General features: G+C 39.0%; 2 protein-coding genes across 5 annotated transcripts in view; both read left to right on the plus strand.

The window, feature by feature from the left end:
• Positions 1-20,226, plus strand: part of IVNS1ABP (influenza virus NS1A binding protein) — a 20,675-nt gene extending 449 nt beyond the window's left edge. Inside the window, exons 2-15 of one of the 4 annotated variants that reach the window (XM_006143864.3) lie at positions 5,196-5,425; positions 6,244-6,371; positions 6,583-6,752; positions 6,893-6,968; positions 8,890-9,063; positions 9,360-9,485; positions 10,868-10,975; positions 15,195-15,324; positions 15,554-15,778; positions 16,672-16,793; positions 16,889-17,015; positions 17,099-17,230; positions 17,367-17,540; positions 18,824-20,226. In XM_006143864.3, coding sequence (XP_006143926.1) covers positions 6,261-6,371; positions 6,583-6,752; positions 6,893-6,968; positions 8,890-9,063; positions 9,360-9,485; positions 10,868-10,975; positions 15,195-15,324; positions 15,554-15,778; positions 16,672-16,793; positions 16,889-17,015; positions 17,099-17,230; positions 17,367-17,540; positions 18,824-19,077 — 1,929 coding nt within the window. In that variant the 5' untranslated portion in view covers positions 5,196-5,425; positions 6,244-6,260 and the 3' untranslated portion in view covers positions 19,078-20,226. Of the gene's footprint in view, positions 1-5,195; positions 5,426-6,243; positions 6,372-6,582; positions 6,753-6,892; positions 6,969-8,889; positions 9,064-9,359; positions 9,486-9,880; positions 10,022-10,867; positions 10,976-15,194; positions 15,325-15,553; positions 15,779-16,671; positions 16,794-16,888; positions 17,016-17,098; positions 17,231-17,366; positions 17,541-18,823 lie in introns of those variants that run through there. The other 3 variants (XM_027770079.1, XM_027770080.1, XM_006143865.3) reach the window with 3 other exon arrangements.
• Positions 20,227-22,473: 2,247 nt separating this feature from the next.
• On the plus strand, positions 22,474-26,074 carry LOC114006982 (influenza virus NS1A-binding protein-like). Its single transcript, XM_027770081.1, has 5 exons — positions 22,474-22,639; positions 22,735-22,861; positions 22,945-23,076; positions 23,215-23,388; positions 24,672-26,074. The coding sequence occupies exons 1-5, from the start codon at positions 22,598-22,600 to the stop codon at positions 24,923-24,925; spliced, it is 729 nt and encodes a 242-aa protein (XP_027625882.1). The 5' UTR covers positions 22,474-22,597; the 3' UTR covers positions 24,926-26,074.
• Positions 26,075-27,564: the final 1,490 nt, after the last annotated feature.

The following is a 27,564-nucleotide window of genomic DNA, read 5'->3' on the forward strand; positions in this document are numbered from 1 at the left end:
GGTTCCTGCGGGGGTCCTGGGGCCCAGGTCCGGGCGCTGCGGGGCGGGGAGGGGGACGCGGGAATCTGCGTCCTCGCTGCCGGACGGACGTCTCGCGTCGCGTTTGCCCGGAGTCTGGGTTCTGCTCGGCGAGACCTCCCGGGAGCCGGCGCGTGCGGGCGGGAGGCCGGCCCCGGGCCGCGTCGGTGCCCTGGTCTTAGGGTGGGGTGGCACCGACTGCCGTGGGCCGCGGGGTCCTTTGTTCCCGCTCCACGTTGCCCGCTTTTCTTGCCAAGCGCGCGGAGAAGGGGGCGGGAGGAGGGAGGGAGCGGCTGCCCTGACGTGTCGGCCTTGAATGACTGCGGGGCCGGCCAATCCCGGGCGGGGGTGTGCGGGCGCCGGACGTCTAGCCTAGCCGCCTCCCGAGGGCGCGGGCCGGGCCGCGCGCGCGGGCGCCGGAGGCCTGGGCCCGCTGGGCCGGCCACTTTGGGGAGCCTGCCACTTTCTTCTTTACCAAAACAAAACAAAACAAAAAAATGGTGGTGAGGCTTACTCTTCTGCCGTCCTTTCACGGTTTTTGCAGACGTCTTTGCTTATAAGCTCTTGGTGAGAGAAGGGTATCGGTATCAGACCGGGGGTCGAATGTTGGGTAACTCAATCGGTCGTTGAGCTACAATCGAGCTACAAGTGCTTTAGCCATACATTTACCTCTCTCCGATGTGTAGTAGGCAAACCTGTCGGTTTAAGACAGCTGACATCTCAAACGAGAAGTCAGTTGCCCAAAAGGCGAGTTTTGTTTACCGAAGTCTTGACAGTGATGGAGGGTTGGAACACCCTGGCAGCAAGCTGTTCTTCGAGATTTTGTATACTGGTTCTCCGGTGCAGTAGTAAATGACCATTCTGGAAGCCTGGTAGTATAGTCTTACCAAGTGAGCAAGTGCAGCGTGGACTGGACTACCACAGGCCCTATTTTCCTTTGATAATCCTAAATCCAGCAGTTGCTTTGGGAATAGTACAGATAAAGGGTGCAAGGCTGAACCGAGTTGGCAAGCTACTTAGTGGAGGTCTATAATTTGGTAGCTGGAGGTAAACTGGACTTGAGCCACTGACCAGAGGGAGATCTGGAATGTTCTCTCCCCCACCCCCCCAGGACTTGACCAACAGATGAAATTTCTAGTTAAATTAAAGCTCTGTAGCCATTTTATTCCTTTGCAGTTCTGTTCATTCTAACCCTCAATGTATACCCTCCCTTACCCCCCTCCCAATTTTCAGGTTTTAATCTTTTAAATTAGTCTAGGGGACAGCAGATGGCGTTGTGGTTGAAGCTCTGGACTCCCACATGGTTAACTGTAGTTCGAATCCCAGACTTGGCAGCTTGCTTTCTCACGTTTTCTCATGGGAGCATGTGCCATATAGCAAATTTTAAACATATATTGTAATGATAAATTTTTTAAAATGTCGAGTCTTCTTGGCTGCTTGTGTTTTGGGAGATGGGATTTCGTTTTTCATGCTTGATTATTTTAGATGGCAATTGATGTAGTTTTTTGCAAGTTTTTAGAATGTTTTCTGTTAAGAAACTATCTTAGTCATTGATGCTAAGGTAAAATACCCCTAAAAAGTTCTCTGGTCGACTTTTCAGCAGTATGTTTACACAGGAATCCTCCCATTATGTGTTGTGCTAGAGTGTCAGCTGAGGTATTGTGAGTAAGGGAGCAATTTCTGGTTTTTTGTTAGAACCACAGAGAATACATGTCTATCTGTATTGTAAACTTCACTTACCACTTTGTAATCATTTCTAAACCTGTACTTTAGATTAGGATTCTTATACTTTGGGTATCAATCTGAATGCTCAACAGGTATCTCAGCTTTAGAATGTTCTAGACCAAATTCTTCCTTCTCTGTGCAGTAAACTAAATATGACTGTATGTTACATTTTCTGGAATTCTTAACTTTTATATTGGTTTTGATAATGACACCACATATCCAAGTGAAAATATCTGAAGTCTCCCCCTGCCTTCGTTAGGGTCAGGACATTACTGACTTGCCCTGCTGGTTCCCCCATTCCCCCAGGTCACCCCTCACATTTCTGCTGGAATGACCTTTGCTTTCTTGCTTAAATCAATGTCATCTGCTCTCCAAACTTAGCACTGTTTAAACCTTAGAATTATTGGTCCTCTTACTTCTTCCCCCCAGTATTTACCGTGTGCATCCTGCAAAATCAACAGTCATATTGAGACCAAAATAGCTGCAGTTTCTGGAGTATACCAGCCATGATACCTTCTTTCCCTTTGAATGTTCAAGCTGTCTTCCCTGCTTGGTGTATGTCTTCCTGGCCGGCCTGTGAAGGGGTCTGGGCTGGGAAACTGATAACTCCATGGTGAAGGGAGCATTCCACTCCATTTTGTGCCTGCCATGTGTTTGGTGTCATAGATATTTGTGTCACAGTGAAAGAATACAAAACTGAGGTTAAAGAATGGAGCAAGCGAGGGAGTGTGATGAATTTTGATCTAGGTGGATGGTGATAGTGGTTTTAAGGGTGACTGACATCTTTTTAAAAAGATCTGTTGATTTACTTTGTATTATTAAATCTCTCCTTTTAGTTCATTGTGGAGCCAGCAAGTGATGTGGTGGTTAAGGTGCTGGATTCCTACATGGTCAACTACAGTTCGAGTCCCAGACCAGCAGCTTGAAAATCTCGCTGGGCACATGTGTGTGCATGCCCCAAATCCCAGGAGAATGGAAGAGCAGGGATGGTGGGGTGGCCATCCTACCTAGGGGATGATTTTTCACTTTCCCTCTCTCTTTCTTTCTTGGGCTAGTGCACATTCCTTATGGTCCAAAAAAAAAAAAAGAGTTCACTTCTTGTGCGGGTTGACGGCCCTCAAAAAATTGCCTTTAAACTTGGATATTTGTAATTTGCCTTGAGGCTTTAAGAGTGCTAAGAACACTTTGAAAGTTTGTTGATAATGTTTTATCTTGCTCCAGAAGGCCCCAGAAGAATTGGGGGAGAGAGAAAATTGTACCTGCCTTTTTTTTACAGCTGTTTGATAAGATGCTGTTGAGTCATATTTTAGTTAAGCTAAACTTTCAGAGATGTGGGAACTTGTGAATGTTACTAAAGCAGTTTAATTTCTCCCTTATGACTCTTTTCTTGTACACTAGGGAACAAGACAAAACAAAAAAACCTTTTTTATTCCACTATTTATTATGCTTAAGATTTGTAAGTCAGATAAGGCTTTCTGTGAATTTTGAGGGTAGTTTTAAAACTCTTGAGTCGCTCAAGCGTACTTTAATGACAATGAGTGTGAACCTTTGCAGGCAGAGTTGATATGACCCCCCTCCAATCTTGGGAATGAGTGGGAGTAGGGACATAGTACAGTTAGAACAATAATGTAATCACATTTGTGTTGAGTTAAATGCCACTCAGATTTGAGCTGGCTTTTCAAATCAAATAATGTTGTACTATCAGTAAATATTAAAGAGAAAAGATTCGTATTAAAGCCTTGTACTAAAGACAAATTACTAAAAGTAGATCCATTCCATTGTAGAACTGAAAGCAGTATTCTTGACCGGCTAGTCATTTTAATGATCTATTTTTTTCTCCAAAATAAATGTAATACAAAATATCCAATTTGTCAAATATAATGAAAAGATCTCATTTTTGTTATTGGCAAGACAAGATCACAAATACTGAATAAAACTTGTAAAAGTTTAAAATAGTTCTAAATCTCCATATTATGTTTTTTTAGCTTTTAAAAGGATGTATTTTAATCATATCAACATGATTTGCAGGAGGGTTTCCCTCCGTTTCAGCTCATGACTGTAGTGAGGCGCATTGCCAATTATGCCCTGTGGACTGGCCACCTCAACATATATCCAAAGAGTCTCTTAGTTTGAGCTTAGTTTCAGTTTGGCTGAATAAATTTAGGATAGCATATTCTCTCTGTGTACATGAATTGTGTGTTTGGAAAACATTTGTTGAAACTAGTTTCTTAAGAAAAACTGGATTAATCTAGATGAAAATTTAGTCCAAAAGAAATCAGTATTACATGATGGTATGGTATAGTTCTAACTCAAGGGTAAGCACTGACGACAATCCCAGCCTGAACTGGAATATTCAAATTTTCTTGAAATGAAACCTAAGTTATAGAGAAACCAGTGAGCATGTGGGATCCAGCTCTCTTACAGGTTGTGCGCATGTTGAACTTAACACAGAGGTTTGTTGAATTAGAATTGGGGGTCACTGTGACATAATAATTGCTAGACTTAGAATTGTAGGTTTGATTGCTTTAAAAGGCAAATCCAGGTCATTTTAAGATGCCCGTTTTTAAAGGTATGCATATGTTTCCCATGCTTTCTTACTTAATTTTTCCTGAATAAGTACTATTCGGATCTGATGCTGTAATTGACATGTGAAAATGAAGGCAAAAGAATAGGTAGGAGAACTGATTAACTTAAGGATTTGGTTTGAATCACAATTATTCCATTGGTATTTTTTTACCATGTGTGAGAAAAATGATCATACATCAATATTTTCTTATTTAGTTTATCTCAACAAATTTTACTTCTTATGTTCAAAAATCTGAGTTAGTCATGGTAGGGAGTAGATGAGATAGATACCAAACATGAGCAAGTCAGGAGATTTGCCTCCATGGGGGCTTGAATCTAGGATAATAGGTGGGACGTGCAAGCACAGCCTGGCAGACCAGCTGGAAGGTCATCCATACCTGTCAGAGAGGGCTCTTTGTGCAGCCTGGGGAGAAAATACTTCCCATCTGGGGGGATGTGACAGAGGCTGGATGACTGTAAATTGCCATCTAGCAGAGGCTGGGTTCAGGGCGTTCAGGCAGAGAGTACAACTTGAGCAAGGGCACGCAGGGTGGGAAGAGGCCCGCAGGGTGGGAAGAGGCCCACAGGGTGAGAAGTGCCACAGATAATGCAACAGTGTATCTGATGGATGACAACAGTGTGTACATGTTTAGAATAATGGCCAAAGGTGGTTTGCTGCCACCTAAGAACAGACACGTCACATGTTTTCATATTAGTTGGAGTCTAATGTAAAAAATACTAACCTTAACCAATGTTTGTGTTTGTGCTTTAATTCTTGTTCAAAATCTCTTTAAGATTAGGACTTGCTCTGCCTGGTGTGCTCTACCTAGGTCAGTGACAGTCTTGGATGAGTCTGAGTATCTAACTTGACTCTGTCATTGTTGCAGATTATGATGTATCACTATCACAGAAGAAACTGGTGTCTATAGCTTTTAAGGACTTGATTACATCATTTTCAAGCCTGATAGTTTTGGAATCGCCGTTAGAGCTTAAGACACATCTGCCTTCACTTTTGCCACCTGTCTTCAAACCTCGACGAAGTGCTGCGTTTTTAACACTCCTTTGTCCTTGGATTATTTAAGAGTTCCCAGAAAAACATTTCTCAGCAATATAGGAGGTAAGAATATTAAGTGCCCAGCCCAGGTCTAAGACATACTGTTTTTCTGAACACTGCGCTGAGTACTGTAATAGCCTTTCATAATGATTAAAAAGACAGAGAACTTGATAATCATTTGAATATGGAAAACATCTTAATATTTTTCTTTCTGTAAAGTATTTTAACTTTTAAGTCAGTTGCTCCAAACTGAAATCTTCTATTCCTGTGGTTTTTTTTTTTTGTTTTTTATTTAAATTTATTGCCCAAGGGAATGAGCTCTAGCTAGAGAGGAAAAGGGGAGAAGCACCCCACCACTTTGAGAAGTCATCAGGGCAGGATTTGAACTGCAGTCAACCTTGTAGGATTTGGTTTCCTTCACTGCTGGGCTTTAGAGCCAACCCCTCCTATTAAGCCATTAGTCAGTTGTTTGCAAGTAAAGTGCAAAAATATTTAAAGACTGTCAAACTAAATGATGTATAGCAATTGAATGTATAATAATAATAAATTTTTTTTAAGTCACAACAGATAAATAAGTTTTTTAAAAATTTTGAAGAACGTAAGTTTCTAATATGTCTTATGAGAGAACTGATTTAGAATATGTGGAATTTCCAAAAAGTACAGGATAAAAGTTTATCTTTTTAAATCTCCCTACCTTTTATATTTCAGAATATTTGTAGATACTATGACAAGACTTAGTAAACCTTTAGGTGTGTGTTTTAGGCAGAAAAGATGTTAGACAATTTTCCTCATCCAAATCTTGATGATGTATAATTTTGAAGAGTAGTCAAATTAAGGAAACTGAAAAAATTAAGTAACTTAACTCTTTTTCTGCTATTTAGCCAAATTTACAGGAAAAATGATTCCCAACGGATATCTGATGTTTGAAGATGAAAATTTTATTGAGTCTTCTGTTGCCAAATTAAATGCCCTGAGGAAAAGTGGCCAGTTCTGTGATGTCCGACTTCAGGTATTTAAAACTTAATTGGAAACTTACAGAATTGATCTTTTATTACTAAAAGCCATAAGTTCCTGGAATTTTCTTTGTTATAGGCATCTAATGAAGTGACTTTTTTAAAAAGTACGCTTTACCTAGAAATGTAAGCTAAAGGACTCTGATGTAGTAGTTAGCTGAGAAGTATATAGTCCATAATACTTCTAATTTTAATTCATGATTTCAGGTCTGTGGCCATGAGATGTTAGCACACAGAGCAGTACTGGCTTGCTGCAGTCCCTATTTATTTGAAATCTTTAATAGTGATAGTGATCCTCATGGAGTTTCTCATGTTAAATTTGATGATCTCAATCCAGAAGCTGTTGAAGTCTTGTTGAATTATGCCTACACTGCTCAGTAAGTATTTTGCAGTCAACCATAAAATTAGGGAATATCATCAGGAAATTCCAAGACTTTCTAAATATATTAACATTTAAATTAATTATCTCTTTTAAGGTATTAGTATCATGAATGATAAAGAACTTTTTTTTTAATAGGTTGAAAGCCGATAAGGAATTAGTAAAAGATGTTTACTCTGCAGCAAAAAAGCTGAAGATGGACCGAGTGAAGCAGGTAGGGCATCAGAAGTAACACATAAGCGTACTGTTCCTGTTCCTTGGGAGTGTTGTCTTGTGTGAGGAGAGTGTAGAATGCATCATAAAACATGTTGCTACTCTCAAGAATTTGAAAATGCTCCTTTTGTCCCCCAGAGAACTATATATGTTATTTTAACTGTTCAGCTATAACAATGTAGCAAGATTTCAGAAGGATAATTTGTACTACAATCTTGTTCATTCCCTGGTTTTCTCTGATAGGGTGGCTGTGTCAGTCTATATAGCATGAATTAATATTCATCAGTTTTTCTCAAGAGTTAATAACTGATCAGTTCTCCATTTTCTAATACTTCTACATTCCTCTTTAAAAATACTTCTACTAGAATTTAATTCCAGTGAGAAGTGCTTTACATAATTCATAGGGAGAAAAGGCATTTAATCATCTAAAGGGGAGAGGGCAGGGTCAGTAAGCCAAAGGCTACAGGCCAGCTGCTCATTTTATAAAAGTTTATTTGAATACAGCTATGTGCATCCGTTTACATGTGATCTGCAGCTGCTTCTTAGCAACAGTGATGGTTGAGTGGTGACCGGCAGTATGACCCCAGCCTAACATACTTACGGTGTGGCCTTTTAGGGAAAAGCTTAGTTTTCTGGTTCTTCTAATGCTGTCACTTTGCTCAAAAATCCTATGGTTAAAAAAAAAAAAAAAAATCCTATGGTTTGGGCCTATTGACTAGAATCGCCATCTTCTAGTAATTAACCAAAAACGCAAAAGAGAAAGAGGAGAGGCACCCAGTATAATGTTCTCTAGGCCTTTTAGAAAACATGGGGTGGTTCCTTTGGCAACATATATGTGAATCTACAAGAAAGGTGATATTGTAGACATCAAGGCAACAGGTACTGTTCAAAAAGGAATGCTCCACAAATGTTTCCATGGCAAAACAGGAAGAGTCTACACTGCTACCCAGCATGCTGTTGGCATTGTTGTGAACAAACAAGTTAAGGGCGAGATTCTTGCCCAGAGAATTAATGTGCGTATTAAGCATATTAAGCATTCTAAGAGCAGAGATAGCTTCCTAAAACGTGTGAAGGAAAATGGCCAGAGAAAGAAGGAAGCCAAAGAGAAAGGTACCTGGGTCCAACTGAGTGCCAGCCTGCTCCACCCAGAGAAGCCACTGTGTGAGAACCAATGGAAAGAAGCCTGAGCTTCTGGAACCTATTCTCTATGAATTCTTGACATGATGGGTGTTCAGACTAATCTATGGTCTATTAAAAAAAAATCCTATGGCTTGGGACCAGCAGATGGCATAATGGTTACGTCATTAGACCTCCCGCAGTTCAAGTCCTGGACCTGGTGAATTAAAACTCATGCCGGGCACGTGTGCATGCGTGCCCAAGGTGAGAATGGAGGAGGAGAAGGGGTGTGATTTGTCACTTTCTGTCTCTGGCGAGCATACGTGCCCTATAGCCAAAAAAAAAAAAAAAAAAAAAATTCCTATGGTTTATGGCAAAAGTCCCTGAGATGGCATTCCACGTTCTCCCTTATATAGATGCTGTTATTCCACAATGATTTCCTGGTCATCCTACATTTTGCTCCAGCCAAACTGTTTGCAGTATCTTTCCTACTTCTCTCACATTCAGCATCAGTATTCTCTCCTGTGTATGTTCTTAAGCATTACCTAGTTATTCTAGTAGAAAATACTTACCAGAACCTACATAGCACTTTACTTTGTTGCCCCACTCCTTAAAAATCTTAACCACATTTGGATGGCATTCTTTGATATTTGTTATTTGTATGTATATTACATTCCCACTTAAATTGTATTAAGACAGCAGTTTTGATTTGTCTTTATGTCTTCCCATAATACTTATACACTGAACATTAAATATTTGTTGGATAAAAAATGTAAATGTGGGCACTTGTGTGTTTATTTTCCAAGGTTTGTGGCGATTATTTACTATCTAGAATGGATGTGACCAGCTGCATCTCCTACCGAAATTTTGCAAGTTGTATGGGAGACTCCCGTTTGTTGAATAAGGTCGATGCTTATATTCAGGAGCATTTGTTACAAATTTCAGAAGAGGAGGAGTTTCTTAAGCTTCCACGGCTAAAGGTAAGAAGTAAAATCTGTGGACAGAGTGACACTGTTTAGTTCTAGGCCCAGAATCTTTGCTTCAAGCAAGTGAGTAATGGTTGTAAGAACAATCATATATTGAAACTTGTTATTCTTCAGAGTGTCGTGGGTTACTAATTACAAGTTGATATACTTTCTTTGTTTTTGAGTATTGGTTGCCTTCAGAATTAGTGTGTGTGGTGTGCAACTGGACATCTCGTAGTTGTAAAATTGAGAATGAAGCTGAGACCTGGAAGATGAGCATTGACTTGTATGTCATCTGTCCCCAATTCTAGCTGGAGGTGATGCTTGAAGATAACGTTTGCCTGCCCAGCAATGGCAAATTGTACACAAAGGTAATCAACTGGGTACAGCGCAGCATCTGGGAGAATGGAGACAGTCTGGAAGAGCTGATGGAAGAGGTTAGTTTTAAAGCAAATGGGATTCAACCATTCTTAAAAGTTATTTTGCTATAACATGAAGGATTCCCTTTCACTTTTATTTTATAACCATGACCCTAAAGAATTTAAATTTTGCTATAGGTACCCCTAAGCTGAGAAACAGGGGGGGTGTCCAGGTGAGCTGAATGAACTGTTCAGTTTGGTCTTCTGCTTTTCTTTTTTTATTTTTTATTTCTTTGCTTATTATGTGCTGTTAACTTTCTTTAAAGTAGCATGTAATTTGCTTTAGAAATGGGAGGTGGTACTGAAATTTTCTGTAGATTCTTAATTTTTCTTCACAGGTTTTTGCTTTAAATTTGACAAGTAGGTAAAAGCTTCTAATGGTTGTTCCTCCCCATTGATTTATCTCCCCATAGGTTTATTAACAAAACTAGGATACCCAAGACTGAAGAAACAAGAAGAAACCTCAAGTGTATTGACACGTACAGAAGCAGCAGTCCTGCCCCAGTTCTCCTAAGAAAAATCCGCTGTGGGCAGAGAACGATGATGATTTAATGGTGTTTACTCCTTTACAGGATTCTTATCTTTAAAGCTTTGTGTTTTTCAATGGTGTTGTTCATACACATGCACTCACTCACTTAACTTGGGCTACTTTTTAAAAACACAAGAGAAACAGCAGTGATGGAGAAATGATGGGAATTAAAAATGTGCAGGTGGAGCACAGAACCACTCCACTTAAGCCTTCTGAAGTCGCAAAGGGCTTACCAGATCTGTTAGGTCTGGAAAACACTGACATCATTATGTTCTGAAAAGGCTAACAGATAATCTTTAAATCCCCTGTGACTTCCCACTTCAAAATCAGATGCATTTGCCCTGTATTTGCATCTGTCAGGGGAGATATCTCTATATTTGCTTAAATTTTTGGCATTTATTTTTTCTTTATCTGCTTTTCTTGACATTACCTACAGGAGAAATATGTTTATGCAGTCAGACTTCTTGTCTTCAAAGGTGTAAACCATATTCAGTATTTTATTGTAAATATGTATATTGTTTAGGAGCCTGTATATTGTACTAGTGCCTTTTTTTTTTCTTAATGATGTGTAATAGAAGCTATGAAAAAAAAATGAAGATTTCTTTCAAGCTAATCAAGCCAAGGATGCCTCAGCCAGTGTGAGAAGATTTTGTATTTGATTTTGTTTTTGTTTTTTTTTTTTTGGCTTTGCATTTAAATTTTTTACCACTATGACATGTATGTTTCTTTACTTCGGGATCCCGCCAGAATAAGATGTGAAGAAGCTCACGCAGCCCACTGGAGGTTACCTTGAGGCGTTTGTGCAGTCTGCGTACTAGTGTAGTAGCCATGGTGACAGTAGCCACATGGGTGTTCTGTTGCTGTTTTGCAGGTTCAAACCTTGTACTACTCAGCTGATCACAAGCTGCTTGATGGGAACCTACTAGATGGACAGGCTGAGGTGTTTGGCAGTGATGATGACCACATTCAGTTTGTGCAGGTACACATTGCACAGTCTGAGGTAACGCAGGTTAACATTTGACTAGACAACCTTAGAGCGTACTTAAATTTTCCTTTAATGAAGGAAAGTGGATGAACTTCATTTGGTATAACTGGACAGAACATTGCGGGAGAAAACATGCATATCTTAGTTTTACTACTAGCATTTTTGCCACTTGAAGGTAACTCAGCAGATTAGGAAAGTTCATGAAAATATTTTTTTCTCATAAAGTAGGACTTACACCTAGTAAAAAAATGGGGGGAGGTAATAAGATGAAGCAATATAGGAATTGTTATTTTGGTTAGATTACAAAAAAATAGTTATTTGCAACAGACATAGCTAATAGACCTTAAATTGTCGATGGCTATGAAAGAAATTTTGACTGTTTTGAGCTCTCACAACTGGAAATCAGAAATGGACTTAGTTAAGATGGACTAAAACAAACTGGAAAGTAGTTGATTGTATGCTAAAATTTGACCTAGATGTTTCTTGAGTAAAATGAATTTAAAGTGTAGTATAATTTCATTGTGCTAATTATGTGAGTTAGTTTGCTTTTTATGAAATCCAGTTTCATTTTTTTCCCTACCTTTAGAGGATAAACACAGACTTAATTAGGTGCATTATTATCAGTTAACAGACAACAAACATCTCAGCTGTACATTTATTTAGTTCATAGACAGAAAACATACAGAAGAGTACACAGATCGTAAGTGTCATTTAGTGAGCCTATCCGTGTAAAGACTAGAACTAGCCAGGTCAAAAAGAGCAGATTTCTGGCATCCTGGGGGCTTTCCTTCTGCTCTTTCCCAATCACGGAAAAGGAAATTGCACCTTAACCTCTGACCCATAGATTAATTTGCCTGTGCTTGACATGAATATAAATACCCATTCAGTTTGCATTCTTTTTATTTGGCCTAGAGCCATAAAGAGTTTGTGTCCATCTAGATTAAGGGGTGTTTCCTGTAAACACTGGAAGGTAAATTCTAGTCTCAGTAGTCACTTTGCACTTTTGTTACCAAGTGTCAGCTCTCTGGTGTCCTGTGGAGGTGGTGGCTGAATTTATTTTCTAAAAGGTTTTGGATTTGAATTGGTTGAGAACTTTGTTCATGTTTGTGCATTTTGTCTTTTTTGGGAGGGTGGTTTTTGCTATAGGGTGTGTGTGCTTGCCAGAGAGACAGAAAGCGAGAAATCGCCCCCAAAGGAGGATGGCCACACCATAATCCCTTCTCCATTCTCTTGGGATCTTGGGCGTGCATGCACACGCTCTCAGCATGAGTTTAATCCACCGGGTCCGGGACTCGAATCGTGGTCAGCTACATGGGAGTCCAGCAACGTAGCCATTAAGCTGACTGCTGGTCCTGATGTTTGTGCATTTTTAAAATTTTGATAACTCCCTAAACTCTAAACATTATATAACATGTTTAAAGTACCTTTCAACAAGCAAAGGTTGAGTGGAAGGCAGGTCATGGTGTTTGGTGTGGGGACACAAAAAGGTACAAGAGACTTTATGGTTACAGGACCTGAGAAAAGATGGTAATACAATACTCACTAATACAAAAGGCCTGAAGGAAAGAGGGTAGTGAAAATAAAGACAGAAGCCAGAGAAATTCAAAGAGGAAGCAACTATTTGAGTGTCTTAATTTAGGAGAGTTTGCATAGCAGGTAAAAGGAGATATGTTGGCTAGCAGAGAGTGCCTGGGTAAGGATGATTCCCATGGAGCTGCAGGTGGTTGAGACTGGGAAGTAGGTAAGTGCCACCAGAAAGGCTCATGCTTTATCTTGCAGGCCACTCTGCTGCAGGCCATGGAACATGTGAACACATATTTCATAACTTGAGTAACAAACATTCAACTCGGCAACAGTTCAGTAGTTGATTGGGTAAATTACAGTATTTCCTTTTAATGAAGAAATGTATATTCATTAATAATTTTAGACATATGGTTAGTTTTTTTTAAAAGATTCTTTCATTTTAATTTTATTATGATTATCATTTTTAATTTGACCAGAGAGAGAGAGCAAACTGCTAGGTCTGGGTCTTGAACCACAGTCGGCCATGTGGGAGTCCAGCACTCCTAACCACCATGCCACCTGCTGGCCCAAAACAACTGGTTAATTGATAAGTGGTAGTTCCTGGGCTGAGATTACAGTTGATTTTTATTTATTTATTTTTTTAACTTTCTAAAATGGTTGCTTTGGATTCCTTGTATTTTTAGAACCAGGCACAGAGGGTAGATGTAAAATTTGTGAGACCAAATTGTAGCCTACTACAAGCAATAGCTCAGTTTAAAAAAAAAAAAAAAAGATGGCTTACTCAAAGGCCAAGTTAGGTCTTAGTGATTTATTTATTTAGATTAGGAAAATTAGGGAAAAGGAAGAATCTGAGAATGAATGGATTCTAATATGTGTGATTTATTATAATATCCCATGAGTAGAGATGATGAAATGAGTAAGGGGACATATAGTAGGCTTCACGAATAGGAAAAGGGGTTGAAGAAGGAAGCCGTTAGAAAGGTAGGAAGACAATTAAAATCTATGTTGTAAAAGCTAGAAAAAAGTTTAAAGGAAGACTAAATTGTCAAATTCGTCTCCAAAAAGTCATGTAAAAAAGTTAGGGATATCTATCTGCTTCACATATAAAGGAGTGAACCTGCCTTACTGTATTAGGCTTATTGATTATATAATACTAACAGTCTTCATTATCGTAATGCCTTTCCCTTTCACTTCTCTCTTCTCTGTTAGTCTGTACCTTTAGAACAGTTTTCCTACTGTAGTAAAAGCACCGCCCATTTATAATACTGTAGTCCTCTTCTCACAGACTGGGATAGGGTTTATCTGCCTAAGGTAGATGAGGTTAGCTATCTCTAGCCTTACGTTTCACTCCTAGTATTTTTGTACTGTGACCCAATCTGTTACAGTATTAAAAGGGTGTACTTTATTTCCAGAATTCCTTATCTTTAGCTGTATCGCCCTAGGCAGTGTGTATCTTCTGAGCTTTAATATTTTTGTTCATAAAATGGATAGGTAATATCACCCTCACAGGATTGAAGGAGAGGTGTGAATAAGGTACCTGGTAACACCCAAGTACTTCACAAGTGTCCGAATGGGACTCGGTGACATGCCCTCTGACAGCATACATTCTCTGCCTTTTCTCAACGTAGCCTACCTGTTGCAACCACACTTGCAGGGTGCCCAGACCTGCCTCTGGTAGTTTCTTTATAAGTTCAAATAGCTACCTGGATCCTTTTCTCTATTACTTGATACATGGCTCTTTGCTTCCATTAGCAACAGAAATTTCCATTAGAAATCTTACTTGTCCATGGTGTGGCCCTGGAGACCAGAACAAGTGGCTAATTGGACTTGGTCTGATATGAAGGTGGTACCTGTTCTTTTGGCAGTTCCTCAGAGTAGCTTGGACCCTGCCAGTTCCATGTGATCATATCCCTTGGAAGTGGCAAGGACTAATTAGAAAACCACCATCAAAGCCAGTTCATACATGAGCACACACATGTAGTTCTCTGTCATTTGGAAATGGGCAACTTTGCCCATTCTCCCTTAGTGTTTCTGTATATTATTTTTGATATTTGTCTTTTGCATTGTTTCATTTTTTATTTTTTTTTTGTATTTAAATGTAGTTTTTGTCTAGAAAACAACTCTATAATACCTGTAAGGTAGCCCAAAAGAAATACTGTTTCTTGTACTTACCACTTCTTTCCTAAAAAACACTTCAGAGAGTTTGGGTGATCCTGTGTCTGCTCACTTTCTGCTGGCATTGTATGAGCCAGTCTGTATGATTTAGTTAGGGTTGACACTTTCATGGAGGCAGTGAGCTAATACATTCTCAGGTAACTTATTAAAATATCTTTTGGAGGATTCTATAATATAAAAAAGATGTGAGCTTACGTTGATTATAGCTTTTTTCCCTCCCTTCTACCGAGTGTTCTAATACTTGGTCTGCAGCATGTGTTTTGGATTGTCTATGTTGAGCTTTTTCTGACCAGGCTAATTCTGTAGGTGTAGTTGTTTCAGTATTAAGTGAAGTATGCCAACAATTTGTGTCCATTGGAAAGTGTTGGTTGGTGCAGAATTCATTGTGCCATAGATGTCGTATGTAGGTGAAGGAGACCGCGTGTTTTTGCAGTGTTGTGGAGTAGTTCAGGAACAAAGGTACACCAGGTGTGGTCTTTGGCTAGGTTTCTGTAGCTACCTTTTGATTTTGCAGAAAAAGCCACCACGTGAGAATGGCCATAAGCAGATAAGTAGCAGTTCCTCTGGATGTCTCTCTTCTCCAAATGCTACAGTACAAAGCCCTAAGCATGAATGGAAAATCATTGCTTCGGAAAAGACTTCAAGTAAGTATCTTGAAAATATTGAAGTCTAGTTTGTTAGGTTGTCCTTGACTTACCTATTTGTAAGGAGTGCTGTCAATTTAATACTTAAAAATTGACTGAGAGGAAAAACTCAAAAGCAGTTGAATCTGGAAAACCATTCGGGGTTTAGAGACTGTGGAGTCCTACTCAGGATCATACAGCAGCCCAAAGTGATAACTGCATCTTAAATGTAGAACTCTTGTGCTTTCAGATAACACTTACTTGTGCCTGGCTGTGCTGGATGGTATATTCTGTGTAATTTTCCTTCATGGGCGAAACAGCCCACAGAGCTCACCAACAAGTACTCCAAAACTAACCAAGAGTTTAAGCTTTGAGATGCAACCAGACGAGCTCATAGAAAAGCCCATGTCCCCTATGCAGTATGCACGGTCGGGTCTGGGAACAGCGGAGATGAATGGCAAACTCATTGCTGCAGGTAAGCACAGGAGGACCTGTTGGAAGGTCCGTCTGTCTGTGGGCATTTACACTTAATTTGACACACACACTTTGGAAGAGAAAGTTTAATATGTCTTCATGACATTCCAAGAAGACAATAGTATTGAGTATGCCTTTCAGGTCAGTGTTAGGGTTTTTTTTTTTTTTTTTTTTTTTTGCTATAGGGCACGTGCGCTCGCCAGAAAGACAGATAGATAGAGAGACAGAAAGCGAGAAATCACCCCCGGGGGGGATAGCCATGCCGCAATCCCTTTTCCTCCATTCTCTCGGGATCTTGAGCACGCAAGCACACGTGCCCGGCGTGAGTTTAAGCCACCGGGTCCAGGACTCGAAACGCAGTTGACTACATGGGAGTCCAATGATATAGCCATTACGCTAACTGCTGGTTCCAGTGTGTCTGATTTTTAAACCGTAAAGTGAATAAATCTTTCTCCTAATTTTAAGCCAACATTATTCTGTGTACTTGTGCTGATAATGTAACTCATTCAGTTTACTCATGCCGATAATAACATTACTCTCAACTGTTACAAATACTTCTTCCTAGTGTGTAGATTACTTACATCATTCTGGACTGGAAACTGGCAGTTTATTTTTTTAAGAGGTCTTTGCCGTAGGGCATGTGTGCTTCACCAGAGAGAGGCAGAGACCGTGAAAGACAAAGTGAGAAATCACCCACTCAGTGGTGCTGGCCACGCCTTAATCCCTTCTCCATTCTCACCCCAGGATCCTGGGGACCCACGCACACATGCCCAGCATGATTTTCAAGCCTCCAGTCTGAGACTTAACCGTAGTCAACCCCGTGGGAATCGTGACGTATCTGCTGGCCCCTCAGTTTAATATTTTAAGCATAAATCTCTGTGGTTCTTTTACCAGGTGGTTATAACAGAGAGGAGTGTCTTCGAACAGTTGAATGCTATGATCCACATACCGATCATTGGTCTTTCCTTGCTCCCATGAGAACCCCAAGGGCCCGATTTCAAATGGCTGTTCTCATGGTAAGTGTATTATGCTACAAAGCAACCCATATTTAGCTTTTTTCCCTCATAACTTCACAGTGGGAAGAGTTCTTATCTCTCACTTGTGGGCACAGGGTCAACTCTATGTGGTAGGTGGTTCAACCGGCCACTCAGATGACCTGAGTTGTGGAGAGATGTATGATCCAAATATAGATGACTGGATTCCTGTTCCAGAGTTGAGAACTAACCGTTGTAATGCAGGTAATAATTTTCTTCTGAGATACTCAGTGTTTAAATATGGTAATTCAGCTATCAATGTATAACCATACTTTATACTTGCATAGGAGTGTGTGCCCTGAATGGAAAATTGTACATTGTTGGTGGCTCTGATCCATATGGTCAGAAAGGACTGAAAAATTGTGATGTATTTGATCCTGTAACAAAGTTGTGGACAAGCTGTGCTCCTCTTAACATTCGTAAGTTGATTTATTCCCCCCCCCCTTAAGGATTTATTTTCATTTCTTTTTTCAAAGACCAGTGAATCATCAGTATGTGTAGTACACACTTCAGAGTTTTAGGAGATGTAAATCTTGGTTTGACTGACTTTTATAGGTAGACACCAGTCTGCAGTTTGTGAGCTTGGCGGTTATTTGTACATAATCGGAGGTGCAGAGTCTTGGAATTGTCTGAATACAGTAGAACGGTATAATCCTGAAAATAACACCTGGACTTTAATTGCTCCCATGAATGTGGCTAGGCGAGGAGCTGGAGTAGCTGTTCTTGACGGTGAGTATCGGGATTTGGAGAGATGAAGAATAGACAGTGGTAATGTTCTAAAATCCCCAGAAAATTACTCAGAAGCGGCCATCTTTTCTGGTGCAGTGGTGACTGGCAGTTTGTCCTTTAGAAATGTCATTTTTAGTCAGAGACTAATACTTGATAGATAAACATGTTAATTCACCAGCCTTTTGATGGGTGCACTTGATGAAATTTGAAGTCATTTTATCCCATAAACCATAGTCAGAATACATCATCTTGGATTCTGAGTTTCCCTGTTGATAGACCCACAATTTAAATAGTCTGATTTGCAAACCAAAGTAAATACAAATCCCTAATTGTCTATGCTATGCCTAGTCGGAAATGAAAACCTGTAGACTCTTCTAACAGATCTTTCCAAAGTAGTAAACTTAGTCTAATTGTAGTTAGCATAATATAAACTTGTTGGAACAAAGCTAAGGTTCAGCTTATTTATGACTTAATAACTAGGGAGAGCACAGGTGTGTAGACACAGCAGCAAGGGGCCTACAGGCCTGCAGCTTCCTGTGAGCCTTGTCAGTGTATTTCAGATCAAGGGCAGAGGTTGACCAAGTGATAGTAATGCATAGAATGAATCTGAGAATCAGTGATAATTTTTTTTTTCTAAGCTATATTGTTTAGCACTAACATTTGATCTATTGGGAATTACTTCTAAAATACTAACTGCTTTGCATGTGTATTTGAAAAGGGTCAGAACTGTTTTCCTAAGAAATTTCTGTACAAAAAATTTTATATAGTCATAAAGCACTAGAATGTTTTCACTTAGCTGAAATCTGTTGTCCTGTAACTTATTTCAGTTCTTCATTCTGTGCACTAGACTAAGGAATTCCAATACACAGAACTCTTCAGGTTTTCCACTGAGTAGCTGCATCCCTAGGTGAGCTGGCCAGCTTCTCTGTGCCTCTCATGTGCTCATCTCTGAGACGGTAATGAGAGGAACTCAGTTGTCTCTTTTGTGAGGGTTCTAGTTTATGCAGCTACTGCTGCTTCTGTTTCTCCTCCCATTCCCTTATACATTGCCCAAGTTCCATGTGGGAATAGGTGTTTATTCATTTTAGTCAGTTTGTGTCTCCTGTTTGCAGAATATGTGTGTTGCCATGTTAATAGGCACTTAAAAACTTTAACAGAATGAACAGGCATTTCTGTTTAAAAACAACTGATGGGGGGCGGGGGCGGCAGCGAAAGACAGACCTAGGATTTTCTTCCTTACACTTGAGCCTCTCTAGATTTACCCTGTCTCATTTCTCTTTCAGGAAAGCTGTTTGTAGGTGGTGGCTTTGATGGCTCTCATGCCATCAGTTGTGTAGAGATGTATGATCCAACTAGAAATGAATGGAAGATGATGGGAAATATGACGTCACCACGGAGCAACGCTGGGATTGCAACTGTAGGGAACACCATTTATGCAGTGGGAGGATTTGATGGCAATGAATTTCTAAATACGGTGGAAGTCTATAACCTTGAGTCAAATGAGTGGAGCCCCTATACAAAGATTTTCCAATTTTAACAAATTTAAGACCCTCTCAAACTAACAGGCTTAGTGATGTAATTGTGTTTAGTAGAGGTACACTTGTGAATAAGGAGGGTGGGTGGGTATAGAGGTTGCTAACAGCAACACAGAGCTTTTGCATATTGCATATTAAACTTGCTGTACATACTTTTTTGTGTTTATTTGGAAAGGAATGCAAAGATGAAGGTCTGTTTTGTGTATTTTTAAGACTTCTTTGGTTATTTTACTTTTTTGGAAGTTGATATTGTAAAAGAATAAACCAAGAATTGATTGGGCATATCATTTCAAGAAGTCCCCTCTCCTCCACATTTGTTTTGCCAGTTTGCACATTAAATGACTCTGCCCTCAAATGTGTACAATGGGGAGTGAGGGGTAGGGTTTAAAGACATAGTAGGCAGTTGGGTTTTTTAAGGGCCCTTTTTCAATAACTGGAACACTCTATAACAAAAGATACTTATTTAAATAGATGACAGTAACTATTTTTGTTTTTATTAAAAGAAAGCTGACATGCCTACCAATATTTAATCTTTTCTGATTGCCTTTTTATAACTTTTTATATTCTCAGTAGAATGCTTTACCTGTTGAAGATTAAATGGCAGATCCAAGTTACTGAAGCAGGTGGCAGTCTTAAAGTATGCACATGGGGTGTTTCTTTTAGACACCCAAAATGCAAGCTTCTGCTTTTGCCTCAGCTGGGTTTTTTTGTTTTTTAAGAATACAGTACCAATGTTTATTTGAATGGAGTTGCTGAACAGTAACATAGCTGTGATTCTTTTGTTTTTAAAACACTGGTCTTAAATACTTTGATTTGCTGAGGGTATGTTTTATAAAGTTAGACATTCAGTATGTAGCAGTAAAGAACAATGAAGTATTTTATCTTCTAAATCCTGTTTTAATCATTAACAGAACAATCCCAAATGGCAGCCCTCAACTGTGAAAAGATTGCTTTGAACTGTATAGGTTTGTGAATGCAGCCTTTAGCAGAACTATGTTTTTGTTCAGTATTTCTATTCACATTGATAAATATTGGTTGGGATGACTTGGTGTCTGATGTGTACTGCTACACACCTAACTTAATGGTGCCAAAATTAGCACGTCCTTATGCTTGCTCCTGATGCAAACACATTAAAGGTACTTTGCAGGAAATCCTTGCACCATGGGATTAATATCCCAATGTTGTTGTGTACTCTTTCGTTGCTAAAAGTATGGAGAATTTTTTTTTCCAGTAATGATTAACTGAAAGTATTTGTGAAAAACACTCACCTAGCATCCTACTTCTGAAATGAGTGATGTAAGGATATTTTCACACAGAAGACACAAGTGCATAGATTTTTAATGAACCAACTGGCTTAGGAAGAAAATTAGGGATGTCTCCAAATGTCCCACTAGTACTTTGCCACCTTATTTCTCTTCATCTGTTCCACAAAAAAGCGACCAAGAAAGTAAATCAGTTCACCTGGTAACTATAGTTCCTGAGCATCCATCCATCCGTACCAGATTTGGATGGACCATAACTTAGGCTACCAGATTTGAATTTGACTGTTTTCATATGGATCTTTTTATGTTCTATTCAGCACGAGGAAATAAAAGTTTTAGTTGAGGATTCAGCATTCAAAGCCTTAAAATCACCTCTCATTTTGTAAGTAGCAAGCTTAAAGTCAAATGAGGGTGGGTCAGAGTTTTCCTACGTTACCATTGATGCCAAACAGGTAGTTTGGTGGCTAACTAAGAGCAGTCTTCAAAAAAATCCATAGAAAATGCATATTATAAACAAACTGCATGGATGTCAAATTTTTTCATGCCAAAATAAATTTATACTTTAATTCTATTTTCTCACAAGCTTTTTGAAGTCCCCTGATATATTAAAAGTAACTGTAGTCAGTCCTCATGAACATAAATCTCCATAAAGGAAAAATAAAACAAACCAGTGCTTAGCAACCAGTTGTTAGCTCTTTATCCATATCTAAAAAAAATACATGTTTTCTTCAGGGGAGAAGAAATGTGACACAGCCTGAGCATAACTGTGGGATTTTGGGGGGGTTTAATACGTGTGAGTTTTCAGTAGTTTTTGCAATCAGTTATAGTAGTGCATATTAAAATACTAGGTTTTTTAAAATGGTAGCAAAACTATAAAATATGTACTTTGAGTTAACCAAATGACTGGTTGTACTCAGGCAAGAATTTTCTTTATTACACGACTTTCAATGTAGGGTTCTGATTTTTGGCTTCAAATATTGTCATACGTTCTTTGTCATATGTCATATTTCAGGGAAAAAACACGGACCTGAGGATGTGATACGGTGCTAGGATCCTTGCTTAATTAATAAATAGGTGTGTTCAACCTATAATTTCCCTCAACCTCAGAACTGTTAAAATTGAAGTAAAGACGGAAGAGTCCTAATAAAATATTTCTACGACTCCACAGCTGCCCTCAGGAAAATGTGAATTAGAAAATTTTGGCTCTATAGGATCAGTAACTTGTTTCCTTTGTTTCAAAACAAGGTTTGAGGAGTTCAGTGAGACATAGATACGAGGTAAATTAGGTGAAAATGGAAAAAGAAGGAAACACCAGTATATTAAATCCTTGTTCAGGCTGAGCTACAAATTTGATTCTGTAAATGGGTATCCTTAATTTAAATCAGTATCAGTAAATTAAAAAGGAGTAATGTTTTGTTAGGCCTTTAAGGGCAGTGTATATGGTTTTTTTTTTTTTTTTTTTTTGCTATAGGGCACGTGCGCTCGCCAGAAAGACAGATAGATAGAGAGACAGAAAGCGAGAAATCACCCCCGGGGGGGATAGCCATGCCGCAATCCCTTTTCCTCCATTCTCTCGGGATCTTGAGCACGCAAGCACACGTGCCCGGCGTGAGTTTAAGCCACCGGGTCCAGGACTCGAAACGCAGTTGACTACATGGGAGTCCAATGATATAGCCATTACGCTAACTGCTGGTTCCAGTGTGTCTGATTTTTAAACTGTAAAGTGAATAAATCTTTCTCCTAATTTTAAGCCAACATTATTCTGTGTACTTGTGCTGATAATGTAACTCATTCAGTTTACTCATGCCGATAATAACATTACTCTCAACTGTTACAAATACTTCTTCCTAGTGTGTAGATTACTTACATCATTCTGGACTGGAAACTGGCAGTTTATTTTTTTAAGAGGTCTTTGCCGTAGGGCATGTGTGCTTCACCAGAGAGAGGCAGAGACCGTGAAAGACAAAGTGAGAAATCACCCACTCAGTGGTGCTGGCCACGCCTTAATCCCTTCTCCATTCTCACCCCAGGATCCTGGGGACCCACGCACACATGCCCAGCATGATTTTCAAGCCTCCAGTCTGAGACTTAACCGTAGTCAACCCCGTGGGAATCGTGACGTATCTGCTGGCCCCTCAGTTTAATATTTTAAGCATAAATCTCTGTGGTTCTTTTACCAGGTGGTTATAACAGAGAGGAGTGTCTTCGAACAGTTGAATGCTATGATCCACATACCGATCATTGGTCTTTCCTTGCTCCCATGAGAACCCCAAGGGCCCGATTTCAAATGGCTGTTCTCATGGTAAGTGTATTATGCTACAAAGCAACCCATATTTAGCTTTTTTCCCTCATAACTTCACAGTGGGAAGAGTTCTTATCTCTCACTTGTGGGCACAGGGTCAACTCTATGTGGTAGGTGGTTCAAACGGCCACTCAGATGACCTGAGTTGTGGAGAGATGTATGATCCAAATATAGATGACTGGATTCCTGTTCCAGAGTTGAGAACTAACCGTTGTAATGCAGGTAATAATTTTCTTCTGAGATACTCAGTGTTTAAATATGGTAATTCAGCTATCAATGTATAACCATACTTTATACTTTCATAGGAGTGTGTGCCCTGAATGGAAAATTGTACATTGTTGGTGGCTCTGATCCATATGGTCAGAAAGGACTGAAAAATTGTGATGTATTTGATCCTGTAACAAAGTTGTGGACAAGCTGTGCTCCTCTTAACATTCGTAAGTTGATTTATTTCCCCCCCCCCCTTAAGGATTTATTTTCATTTCTTTTTTCAAAGACCAGTGAATCATCAGTATGTGTAGTACACACTTCAGAGTTTTAGGAGATGTAAATCTTGGTTTGACTGACTTTTATAGGTAGACACCAGTCTGCAGTTTGTGAGCTTGGCGGTTATTTGTACATAATCGGAGGTGCAGAGTCTTGGAATTGTCTGAATACAGTAGAACGGTATAATCCTGAAAATAACACCTGGACTTTAATTGCTCCCATGAATGTGGCTAGGCGAGGAGCTGGAGTAGCTGTTCTTGACGGTGAGTATCGGGATTTGGAGAGATGAAGAATAGACAGTGGTAATGTTCTAAAATCCCCAGAAAATTACTCAGAAGCGGCCATCTTTTCTGGTGCAGTGGTGACTGGCAGTTTGTCCTTTAGAAATGTCATTTTTAGTCAGAGACTAATACTTGATAGATAAACATGTTAATTCACCAGCCTTTTGATGGGTGCACTTGATGAAATTTGAAGTCATTTTATCCCATAAACCATAGTCAGAATACATCATCTTGGATTCTGAGTTTCCCTGTTGATAGACCCACAATTTAAATAGTCTGATTTGCAAACCAAAGTAAATACAAATCCCTAATTGTCTATGCTATGCCTAGTCGGAAATGAAAACCTGTAGACTCTTCTAACAGATCTTTCCAAAGTAGTAAACTTAGTCTAATTGTAGTTAGCATAATATAAACTTGTTGGAACAAAGCTAAGGTTCAGCTTATTTATGACTTAATAACTAGGGAGAGCACAGGTGTGTAGACACAGCAGCAAGGGGCCTACAGGCCTGCAGCTTCCTGTGAGCCTTGTCAGTGTATTTCAGATCAAGGGCAGAGGTTGACCAAGTGATAGTAATGCATAGAATGAATCTGAGAATCAGTGATAATTTTTTTTTTCTAAGCTATATTGTTTAGCACTAACATTTGATCTATTGGGAATTACTTCTAAAATACTAACTGCTTTGCATGTGTATTTGAAAAGGGTCAGAACTGTTTTCCTAAGAAATTTCTGTACAAAAAATTTTATATAGTCATAAAGCACTAGAATGTTTTCACTTAGCTGAAATCTGTTGTCCTGTAACTTATTTCAGTTCTTCATTCTGTGCACTAGACTAAGGAATTCCAATACACAGAACTCTTCAGGTTTTCCACTGAGTAGCTGCATCCCTAGGTGAGCTGGCCAGCTTCTCTGTGCCTCTCATGTGCTCATCTCTGAGACGGTAATGAGAGGAACTCAGTTGTCTCTTTTGTGAGGGTTCTAGTTTATGCAGCTACTGCTGCTTCTGTTTCTCCTCCCATTCCCTTATACATTGCCCAAGTTCCATGTGGGAATAGGTGTTTATTCATTTTAGTCAGTTTGTGTCTCCTGTTTGCAGAATATGTGTGTTGCCATGTTAATAGGCACTTAAAAACTTTAACAGAATGAACAGGCATTTCTGTTTAAAAACAACTGATGGGGGGCGGGGGCGGCAGCGAAAGACAGACCTAGGATTTTCTTCCTTACACTTGAGCCTCTCTAGATTTACCCTGTCTCATTTCTCTTTCAGGAAAGCTGTTTGTAGGTGGTGGCTTTGATGGCTCTCATGCCATCAGTTGTGTAGAGATGTATGATCCAACTAGAAATGAATGGAAGATGATGGGAAATATGACGTCACCACGGAGCAACGCTGGGATTGCAACTGTAGGGAACACCATTTATGCAGTGGGAGGATTTGATGGCAATGAATTTCTAAATACGGTGGAAGTCTATAACCTTGAGTCAAATGAGTGGAGCCCCTATACAAAGATTTTCCAATTTTAACAAATTTAAGACCCTCTCAAACTAACAGGCTTAGTGATGTAATTGTGTTTAGTAGAGGTACACTTGTGAATAAGGAGGGTGGGTGGGTATAGAGGTTGCTAACAGCAACACAGAGCTTTTGCATATTGCATATTAAACTTGCTGTACATACTTTTTTGTGTTTATTTGGAAAGGAATGCAAAGATGAAGGTCTGTTTTGTGTATTTTTAAGACTTCTTTGGTTATTTTACTTTTTTGGAAGTTGATATTGTAAAAGAATAAACCAAGAATTGATTGGGCATATCATTTCAAGAAGTCCCCTCTCCTCCACATTTGTTTTGCCAGTTTGCACATTAAATGACTCTGCCCTCAAATGTGTACAATGGGGAGTGAGGGGTAGGGTTTAAAGACATAGTAGGCAGTTGGGTTTTTTAAGGGCCCTTTTTCAATAACTGGAACACTCTATAACAAAAGATACTTATTTAAATAGATGACAGTAACTATTTTTGTTTTTATTAAAAGAAAGCTGACATGCCTACCAATATTTAATCTTTTCTGATTGCCTTTTTATAACTTTTTATATTCTCAGTAGAATGCTTTACCTGTTGAAGATTAAATGGCAGATCCAAGTTACTGAAGCAGGTGGCAGTCTTAAAGTATGCACATGGGGTGTTTCTTTTAGACACCCAAAATGCAAGCTTCTGCTTTTGCCTCAGCTGGGTTTTTTTGTTTTTTAAGAATACAGTACCAATGTTTATTTGAATGGAGTTGCTGAACAGTAACATAGCTGTGATTCTTTTGTTTTTAAAACACTGGTCTTAAATACTTTGATTTGCTGAGGGTATGTTTTATAAAGTTAGACATTCAGTATGTAGCAGTAAAGAACAATGAAGTATTTTATCTTCTAAATCCTGTTTTAATCATTAACAGAACAATCCCAAATGGCAGCCCTCAACTGTGAAAAGATTGCTTTGAACTGTATAGGTTTGTGAATGCAGCCTTTAGCAGAACTATGTTTTTGTTCAGTATTTCTATTCACATTGATAAATATTGGTTGGGATGACTTGGTGTCTGATGTGTACTGCTACACACCTAACTTAATGGTGCCAAAATTAGCACGTCCTTATGCTTGCTCCTGATGCAAACACATTAAAGGTACTTTGCAGGAAATCCTTGCACCATGGGATTAATATCCCAATGTTGTTGTGTACTCTTTCGTTGCTAAAAGTATGGAGAATTTTTTTTTCCAGTAATGATTAACTGAAAGTATTTGTGAAAAACACTCACCTAGCATCCTACTTCTGAAATGAGTGATGTAAGGATATTTTCACACAGAAGACACAAGTGCATAGATTTTTAATGAACCAACTGGCTTAGGAAGAAAATTAGGGATGTCTCCAAATGTCCCACTAGTACTTTGCCACCTTATTTCTCTTCATCTGTTCCACAAAAAAGCGACCAAGAAAGTAAATCAGTTCACCTGGTAACTATAGTTCCTGAGCATCCATCCATCCGTACCAGATTTGGATGGACCATAACTTAGGCTACCAGATTTGAATTTGACTGTTTTCATATGGATCTTTTTATGTTCTATTCAGCACGAGGAAATAAAAGTTTTAGTTGAGGATTCAGCATTCAAAGCCTTAAAATCACCTCTCATTTTGTAAGTAGCAAGCTTAAAGTCAAATGAGGGTGGGTCAGAGTTTTCCTACGTTACCATTGATGCCAAACAGGTAGTTTGGTGGCTGAAAGTTAAGAGCAGTCTTCAAAAAAATCCATAGAAAATGCATATTATAAACAAACTGCATGGATGTCAAATTTTTTCATGCCAAAATAAATTTATACTTTAATTCTATTTTCTCACAAGCTTTTTGAAGTCCCCTGATATATTAAAAGTAACTGTAGTCAGTCCTCATGAACATAAATCTCCATAAAGGAAAAATAAAACAAACCAGTGCTTAGCAACCAGTTGTTAGCTCTTTATCCATATCTAAAAAAAATACATGTTTTCTTCAGGGGAGAAGAAATGTGACACAGCCTGAGCATAACTGTGGGATTTTGGGGGGGTTTAATAAGTGAGTTTTCAGTAGTTTTTGCAATCAGTTATAGTAGTGCATATTAAAATACTAGGTTTTTTAAAATGGTAGCAAAACTATAAAATATGTACTTTGAGTTAACCAAATGACTGGTTGTACTCAGGCAAGAATTTTCTTTATTACACGACTTTCAATGTAGGGTTCTGATTTTTGGCTTCAAATATTGTCATACGTTCTTTGTCATATGTCATATTTCAGGGAAAAAACACGGACCTGAGGATGTGATACGGTGCTAGGATCCTTGCTTAATTAATAAATAGGTGTGTTCAACCTATAATTTCCCTCAACCTCAGAACTGTTAAAATTGAAGTAAAGACGGAAGAGTCCTAATAAAATATTTCTACGACTCCACAGCTGCCCTCAGGAAAATGTGAATTAGAAAATTTTGGCTCTATAGGATCAGTAACTTGTTTCCTTTGTTTCAAAACAAGGTTTGAGGAGTTCAGTGAGACATAGATACGAGGTAAATTAGGTGAAAATGGAAAAAGAAGGAAACACCAGTATATTAAATCCTTGTTCAGGCTGAGCTACAAATTTGATTCTGTAAATGGGTATCCTTAATTT

Source organism: Tupaia chinensis, unplaced genomic scaffold (genome assembly GCF_000334495.1).
Source record: "Tupaia chinensis unplaced genomic scaffold, TupChi_1.0 Scaffold000112_1, whole genome shotgun sequence".
NCBI classification, from domain to species: Eukaryota; Metazoa; Chordata; class Mammalia; order Scandentia; family Tupaiidae; genus Tupaia; species Tupaia belangeri.